Source organism: Triticum aestivum, chromosome 4D (assembly GCF_018294505.1).
Source record: "Triticum aestivum cultivar Chinese Spring chromosome 4D, IWGSC CS RefSeq v2.1, whole genome shotgun sequence".
NCBI classification, from domain to species: domain Eukaryota; kingdom Viridiplantae; phylum Streptophyta; class Magnoliopsida; order Poales; family Poaceae; genus Triticum; species Triticum aestivum.
In genome coordinates, this window is record NC_057805.1 from 274,615,457 (window position 1) to 274,624,340 (window position 8,884).

The window sequence follows — 8,884 nt, forward strand, 5'->3', positions numbered from 1 at the left end:
GGCTGCTGCTGGTGCTGCGAGGTCGAAGCAAGAGAGGGGCCTGTTGTACGATGCGAGGAAGAGATCGTGTGTGCGTTGACCATGCAGACCAGCTGAGAGAAAGGATCCGACGGGTGTGATGGGGCTGATCGAACGGTCAGGGAGGCGGCTTAAATCTTCCTGGCATCAACCGGTTGATTTGTAGCACTGGCCTTTTATTTTATCATCAGCTATTGTAAACGATTTATTACTCATTTGATGAGTAAAGTTCTATTTTTGTTTTTTTTAGTGCATAAAACCAATCACATGGCCCATCGCCGGCCCAGCCCGGCCAGCAATTTGCTGGTCTACCTTGTCCACACCACACCACCAATCTCTGTGTCGCTGTCGCCGTTCTCTTCTTTCTTTCTCTTGTTCGTGTCTTTAAAGCCCGACTTGCCTCGCCTCTCTCTCCCCGTCTCTGCCTCCTCTCCGAACCACCACCGCGCCCAGACGGCAGGCCCTCACCGTACTCTACTCCCGGCGGCGTGCAGCTGCTCTCTGCTTGTAGCGCGCTCGGCTCCCGCAACCGCCGCTCAATCTCTTCCCGTGGGACCTGCAGATTCTGTTGTTTGTCTGGCCGGCGTCGTCCGTTTCCCGGGCGCGACAAGAGAATCGGAGGGCCCGCGTGCTCGGAGCTACGAAGGCTTCGCCGCGGCGGAGCCTCGCCTGCATGGAGACTAAGGTTTTCCTCGCTTCCCTGCTCCCTCCTCCAATCTTACATTTCTTCTCCGCTTAGGATGATGCCGTTGCTGTTTGGTGCGCGTCTCGCGTCCTCGTTGCTGTGCCGTGCTTCGGCCGCGGGCGCTTCCCTTCCGTGATCGCACAGATTTTTAGGTTTGCTTAGCGTGTGTCCGTGCGCGCGCGCCTCGTTGGACAGCCTGGATTTCAGGATTTGGTTAGCGCGGCCCGGGGTTCTCCGCTTCGCTGCTCCATGCCGGGGAGGCCCGTGGCTTTGCTCCCGGCCTTGTGCGGGAGGTGCCCCACGAGTTTGATGGGGTGGCTGGCAGTGTATGTTGGTACTGGGCATGGGATTTGAAGAACGCAATGGTGCGTGTCGGGGTCTTGGAAGTACGGATTTGCTCGCCGTGGTGGCCCAGATTTGGGTGCTGTGGCGAGCGATTGAGAGTTACGCACCGCCTAGGTTGACGGTAGGTTGTTGTCATTGTTCCCTGCTTGACGCCCGATAAGTAATTGGCAGTGCTACTTGATATTGGGTGGTTCAATCTGCGACAGACTGCAGTTTTGCTTATTTTTTGAAGCATTCTACAATTGTGAGTCATGTCCTCCTCAGCAGTGGTTATACTACAATATGATTTGCGTTGCCTTTATTTGCTTCCAACTTGGTGTTTACACTCTTTTTTTGCCATGTACTCCCTCCGTAAACAACTTTAGTGATCTAAACGCTCTTATATTTGTTTACGGAGGGAGTATATTGTAATTCGCTCGCACAATAGGCTTTGTTGACTTTTGGAGCTTTGAAGGTCTCAGTTTGATGGTCCATGTTGTCCTGCTTACAGTTGCATTTTATCTTTAATATCATCGCTGGGAGCTTGCCATGAACAAGCGTTTTGCAAATTGTTTTGTGTACCTCTCAAAACTTAACCCCTTTTGAGAAACCATTTCGTCCTCAGTCTTGTGTGAGGTGGATTTGATGAATGTGGGTTACTTATGGGGCCTAAGTTGAACTCTGGACGTGTGTTACGTATTTCCGCCAAAGTTGCTCATCCTGTATGTAGTAAACTATTTCTGCTCAATACTTTCCTGTTGAGTGTGGTGTTCTATCGCCGGAGATACAATAGTGACGCATCACAGGATTAAGCTAGTATATAAGAACTCTAATAGAAGTACCCAGGCCTCAAAAATTTCATGTGTTGAATTTCTTTTGAATAGTTGTTTTCTCTCACCGAAGTCCTGAATGAGATCTGTTAACGACGTACCCTTCTGGCTCATATACTTAAAAACAAGCCATTGTAGTTACTAATGTTGATTATATACATGTTTTCTTAATCAATTTAAATATGTGATCTATCTCAACAAATTACATTTTTTCTTCTGATTTTGGTAGATGGAGTCACTTGAACTCAAAGACAATGGTGAAACCCAACCATCTTTAGAAGCTTCGATTGCTTCAGATGTGATATATGACAAAGCACCTGTATGTCCACGCATTGGAAGTGAATACCAGGCAGAAATCCCCAATCTGTCCACAGAGATTGAGCGCCATCGGCTCATGACCAGCACACCAGAAAGCATCGTACTTGGTTATGATTACCCTGGTATGATTGGGTTAGCTATACCAATCATGTGGGTACCAAGTGAAGTCCATAAGGAGGACGATTTGCGAAGGCAGCATTCTTCAGAATCCGAAGCAAGAGCTAGCGACCAAGGCGAGGATAGTCAGATGACCTCAATTTACCCAATCAGAAATAATACAAATGCCCATGATTCAACATACCAGGATCAACATTCAATGCTGCCTGTTAATCAGATAGAATCTTGCATCAATCAAGCACATGATGAGAACTTGGCTCCATTCTCTACTCAAGAAGGTCCAGGTTTTACCAATAAGTCGTTGACCCAGCAAGGGGAAATCGAGCAATTTACTCCACTGCCTGGTTTGTCCAGTTCGCTTTGGAGTGGTACTGAGGCAGAATGTTTTCTTCTCGGGCTCTACATTTTCGGCAAAAATCTAAGCCTGTTGAGCAGGTTTCTTGGTAATAAGACCGTTGGGGATGTACTCTCATACTACTATGGAATGTTCTACAAAAGAAACGCTTATAAAAGATGGTCGGACTGCAGAAAAGCAAGAACTACAAGATGCATTATTGGGGAACGCATCTTTACAGGTTGGCGGCAGCAGGAGATTATATCTCGTTTGAAATCTGTAATCCTCGAAGGAGTTCATGATTCATTGATCGAGGTACGTTGCAAATGTAGGCCATAGAAATAATTTTGATCTCTTTTGCCTTTAGTTTTCGTTTGCTGGTTAATTAGTGAAAGGGCTCAATATGAAATCATCCCCATGATCAGATGAGTTCTGTCAGTTTGACCCTCACTTTGAACACTTTTTTTGTACATTCTAGCATTCACTATGCCCTTCCGTGGCTAGATTTGTTTTCCTCATTTCTCTTTTAACTTAGATTGTCCGAAGGAACGGTTTGTGCAAAGTCCAATTCTACTCAATTTTCTTATTTTGATGTGCAATATTGAAAAAAAAATCTCTCTGTTATGACCGGCATATTAGGGGCTTAGCCCAGTTAGTTGTGGCCCAGTTTATCTTATCGTTATTAGGGGCTTAGCCCAATTATCTTATTAGGAGGATTATATAAACTCGTGTAAGGACCCGTTTTGGGATTAAGCAAGAAGCCATCATATTTTCTCGGCTTCCTTAGGGAGCTGGGAGACCTAACCCTAGCCGCCGCCCCTGCGCTCTCTCTCGCGCGCTCGCGCACGCAACAACGGCGCCCCAGCACCGGCGACCACGCCATCCCTCCTTCCACCCCTACAACCTGAGAGCACGCCCTGGTAGGGATCCGGTTCCTACCAATTTGGCATTAGAGAGCTTCGGTGTGATCATGTCCTCGCCGCCGCCCACCCCGATCCTCCCGCTGCCGACCGCGACGACCGCCCCGATGGCCACCACGGCCAGCGCCCCACTCTTGCCGGTGTCGGTCACCTCCATCGCGCCCGTCCCCGTCGTCTTCACCCCGGAGGAGATGACGGCTGCCATCCGGGATCTCACCCAGGCGGTCGCGGGCATCTGCACGTTCCTCGCGAGATCCTATGGGCCGTAGCCGCCTGTGCCCTTCGCCGCCGCAGCAGTCGCCATCCTCGGCGACCCCCGTTGCCGCCGCCATGCAGCAGCTGCCGTGGCAGCCACCACCAGCGACGAACCCCGGCGCCTCCACCATGCAGCAGGGGCAACAGCTGCAGCCGCCGCCACCGGCGACCGCGGCCCTGGGCATCCCGACGACGGGCCCGGGGGTGCCCATCCACCAGGTCCGGTTTCCCCAGCCGCCGTCTCCGTTACCGGCCTGGCTCGCCGGGTCCCTTGAGCCGGTCTACACGACGGCCTCGGTCGGGCCACACGGGATGCTCCCGCCGGCGACGCACCCGGCCATGCAGTTTGGCGGGTCCTCGGGCTCTGCCGAACCCTTCGCCAGCGTCGACGGGCCCCTGTTCCAGGGCGGCACCCTGATGCCCGCCTACTCGGCCCTGTCATCCTCGCTGCTCCGTGCCGACGAGGCGTACCCGCCCGTCGTCCACGCCCAGCCGCCGCCGAGATTCTCCAAGCTGGAGTTCGCAACCTACGACGGCACGGTCGACCCCCTGAATTGGCTCAACCAATGCGACCAAATTTTCAGGGGGCAGCGCACGCTCGTGTCCGACCGCACCTGGATCGCCTCGTAACATCTCCGAGGAGCCGCGCAGACGTGGTACTACGCCCTCGAACAGGACGAGGGCGGCATGCCACCATGGGAGCGCTTCCGCGATTTGTGCCTCTTGCGCTTCGGTCCGCCTATACGCGGGAGCCGTCTGGCGGAGCTTGGGCGTCTTCCGTTCCTCACCTAGGTGCAAGACTTCGCCGACCGCTTCCAGGCACTGGCGTGCCATGCCCCCGGCGTTTCGGCTCGTTAGCGGGCTGAGCTCTTCGTCGGCTGCCTACCGGACCACATCCGCGTGGACATGGAGATGCGCGGGCCACCGGACCTCCAGACGGCCATGTACTACGCCCGCGCGTTCGAGCGTCGCACGGTGGCCATCCAGCAGGCGCCACCGCCCCGGGCCGCTGGGCCACCACCCTGGCCGGAAGTTCCCGCACAGGGTCGGCCTGCCTAGGCTCCCGCGGCGCCCCTCGCCGCCGCTGCGGCACGCCCGTTCCGCCGGCTCACCCCGGCCGAGCAACTCGAGCGTCGCCGCCAAGGGTTGTGCTTCAACTGCGATGAGCCCTACGTACCAGGCCACGTCTGCCCACGACTCTTCTACCTGGAGGTTGCAGAGTACATTGAGGAGGACCCCGCCGCCGCCGGGCTCGGCGACCAGCCCGCCCCAGTTGACGTGGAGGTGTTTGGCGGCCGTTGATCTTCCCCGCCTTCTAGCTCGAGGACGAGCTGTTTGTGCAGGCGGGGAGAGATGTTATGACCGGCATATTAGGGGCTTAGCCCAGTTAGTTGTGGCCCAGTTTATCTTATCGTTATTAGGGGCTTAGCCCAATTATCTTATTAGGAGGATTATATAAACTCGTGTAAGGACCCATTTTGGGATTAAGCAAGAAGCAATCATATTTGCTCGGCTTCCTTAGGGAGCCGGGAGACCTAACCCTAGCCGCCGCCCCTGCGCTCTCTCTCTCGCGCGCGCACGCAACGACGGCGCCCCAGCGCCGGCGACCACGCCTTCCTCCACGCCATCCCTCCTTTCACCCCTACAACCTGAGAGCACGCCCTGCTAGGGATCCGGTTCCTACTACTCTCACTTGTCTTTGTCACTTTTCTTCTGGTGTTTTTTTTTCTTTTTCTCTCTCTGTTGATGTCGAAGAGTTGTTGCTGGTGCTGCACACATGGTCATTCTTTAAACATGCGAATGCATGTATGTCTTTGAAGGGAAGTAGGGAACCAATCCATTGAAGTCATCAATTCCGTTTTCCCCAGTTTAACTGGCTGCTCTCAAGTTTTAAAAACTTCTCTTTCGAGATTATCTCTAGTTCGAGCTTTTGATTCCACTTGCATTGTTCAAAATAGCACGTTTGAACTTGATTTTTCTTCATTTTATACTACTCCAAATCTCCATAGTTCAGGCAGCTCCGTCTGTTTAGTGCTCTACTTCAATTGTATATCAGTATATCTGACTACTCTGATGCAGTTTATATAGATGTTCAGTTACGATTATGAACCTGAAACCTGAAAACCAAAGCCATTGCAGGTGCTTGGTATTGTTTAATCCATTTGGCTGTCCTGATTTCTTCTTATTTTTCTAGCTTTAATTATGTACTTGGTATTGTTTAATCCGTTATTCCTAGGACAAATAAACGAGTGAAATCGTGTTGATCCAAAGCCAAAAAACAAATATATTCTTCCATCATCCATTTCCATATGAATTATATTGCTTTGTTTTTACCAGGAATTGTATTACTTTCGCTTGTTGCAGATTTTCAAATCTTTCAACGCCGGACAAGCATCTTTAGAGGATCTTGTCTTTGCTATAAAATCCTCTGTTGGAACAGAAGCTTTTGTGGAGGCTGTTGGAATTGGTAAAGGGAAGCATGATTTGACTGGATATGTTCTGGACCGATCTAAACCAAACCAAGCTCCTTCTGTTCACCCTGACATACCTACAGGCAAAGATTGTTCCTTGCTTGCTTCGGAAGATATAATTAAGTTCTTAACAGGTGGTTTCAGAATAAGCAAGACAAGATCTAATGAACTTTTCTGGGAAGCTGTCTGGCCCCGTTTGCTTGCAAGAGGGTGGCGTTCAGAGCAGTCAAAAGATGTCAGAACAACTAAGAATTGCCTTGTGTTTCTTGTGCCAGGTATCAAGAAATTCTCAAGAAGGAAACTCACTAAAGGCACTCATTATTTTGATTCTGTCAGCGATGTTCTTAAGCGAGTTGCGGCCGATCCCGTTCTTCTTGAGGTAGAAATTGGCGGAGCGGACAATGGTGTTACTGCTGAGCAGTGTGGATATGCTACAGACATGAGTCTGAACCATGATGGTCCTTTGGATGGATATCAGGAGCTTCCAAAGTTCACAATTATCGATACTACCTTGGTCCAAGGGGAAGAGCCCTCCAGAGTCAGAGAGCTGAGGAAATTACCACCTGATGTAAATGTCCATTTTGGTCCTTCACGTGATTCTTATAATACTGTGAGTGTCAGTTCCTCAGAGGAACAAGATGCGGAAGATCAATCATCAGATGACCAGGCAGATTGTCGACAAGTTACAGCTGATGTGAATGATGCTGAAATAGTTTCAGTATGCCATGCGGGCAAAGAAAACCAAGTCAATTCATTGCAAAACATGTTGGCTGCACCATCCTCGAGTTTTCCAGTCAATGGCCATTCTTCTAATGGCAGTATTGAAAAAACTGATATGACATGCCTCTTTGGTCCCAAAACAAAGACCGAAAGGCTCGAGTATTTAACCCCAGTGTCAAAGCACAGAAGCTTATCCAGCTGTAGCAATGATCAGACCAGTCAGCACAGCTTTTCTTTCTCGAGAGGACATGGTTTAGAGAGAAAGAAAATCAAGCCGCTGTGGACTTCAACAAAACCAACTGCAGCTGATGTCAGTGACAATTTTCGGACTAAAATAATTGCGAGATATTCCACGAAGGAGAAGCCATGCGAGCAGATAACAGTTGCATCAAACTCTTGTACCACTGACAGATCAAACGAGAAGGTGAATGTGTCCAGTTTAAATGAGGACAAGTCATCTGAGTGCAAGGTCGAGGTGGTGCCTAAAGTTTGTTCAAAGATCAGAACCGCTGAGGCAAAAGTTGCCAAAGAAGGGGCGCAGGTTACTAGTTTGGTTAAACCGGAGACATCACTAGATGATAAGACAAGCACGAGGGTATGTATCGCTTCATCAGACGATCATGGTTACATGAAAGCTGAGGAAGGCCTTGCCGTTTCAAACAGCGATTGTGTCCATGATGTTTCAGAGGCAATAGGACAACCTGCTAACCTGCAACCCGATCTGGCTTCACAGGTGAAGTCTCGGAGGCATGGAACCAGGAACAGACCTCCGACTGCAAAAGCTTTGGAAGCACTTGCCTTGGGGTTCCTTGGAGGAAAGCGTAAGGGTGAACCCAAAAACCCTGGGACAAGCAGGCCCCCCCAGAGAGCTTGCAAATCCTTGGTTTGTACGCCTACAAGCAGTGACACAGACAAGTCCAGCATGGAGGTTGATTTGCAACAGTGAACAGATTGTTACGTGTTTCTTGGTGCAAAAAAGGGCACCATATTGACATTGTGGATGATCAATATTAAGTGAAACATTAATTAGGTCTTCAGCTTCAACTAGACTTCCCCGTGGCGTTCAAAACATTTTTGAAGTCTCGGTTCTAAACCGTAAAGTATGGCGCATTAAACTATCAAGTAGTCATTATACCGAGCTTGTCAAACGTTCATAACGTCTGCATCTGCTCCTGCAATAGGTCTGTCACTTAATGATGCATTAAGAACATAATTCTTCTGTGCAGCAATGAGAATAATCCTCAGATCGCGAGTTGTCTGCATCGATCTTCCCTTATGAGGCACCTTGCACTTTGTGATTCGTAATATTTACAATGCAATGGCCAACTGGTGGAGTAGTATGTCTGTGAAGTCTTTGCAAAACGCAACTTGTACTTAATATATTATGGATCGGAGAGAGTAGTAGCCAATTTATTACTCCCTCTGTCCCAAAATGAGTGTCTCAACTTTGTACTAACTCTAGTACTCCCTCCGTTCCTAAATATAAGTCTTTTTAGAGGTTTCAAATGAACTACAACATATAGATGTATATAGACATATTTTAGAGTGTAGATTCACGCATTTTGCTTCGTATGTAGTCCCTTGTTGTAATCTCTAAAAAGACTTATATTTGGAAACAGAGGGAGTACAAAGTTCTACCCCTCTCCGTCCGAAAATACTTGTCATCAAAATAGATAAAAAGTGATGTATCTAGAACTACAATACGTTTAGTTACATCCCCTTTTGATGTATCTAGACGGAGGGGGTACTAAGCTTGAGACACTTATTTTGGGATGAAGGAAGTATGTGCTTACATGATATACATGTCCATCATGCTTTGGTTGATAACTCGTCTTGGTCTCGGCCCAAGATCTCCAAGACCACATATACAACTTATATATCCAGTTTTTTTT

The 8,884-nt window shown here is 49.3% G+C and overlaps 1 protein-coding gene across 2 annotated transcripts; it reads left to right on the forward strand.

Annotated features, from left to right (window-relative positions):
• The first annotated feature begins 359 nt into the window (after nt 1-359).
• Nucleotides 360-8,332, forward strand: LOC123097450 (uncharacterized). 2 transcript variants are annotated; one of them, XM_044519188.1, is made up of 4 exons: nt 360-703; nt 2,087-2,941; nt 6,166-7,587; nt 7,726-8,332. In XM_044519188.1, exons 1-4 carry the CDS (start codon nt 692-694, stop codon nt 7,936-7,938), a joined length of 2,502 nt encoding a protein of 833 aa, XP_044375123.1. In that variant the 5' UTR covers nt 360-691; the 3' UTR covers nt 7,939-8,332. The 2 variants fall into 2 exon arrangements, with proteins under 2 accessions (XP_044375123.1, XP_044375122.1); XM_044519187.1 differs by having other exon boundaries at nt 6,166-8,332.
• The last annotated feature ends 552 nt before the right edge of the window (nt 8,333-8,884 follow it).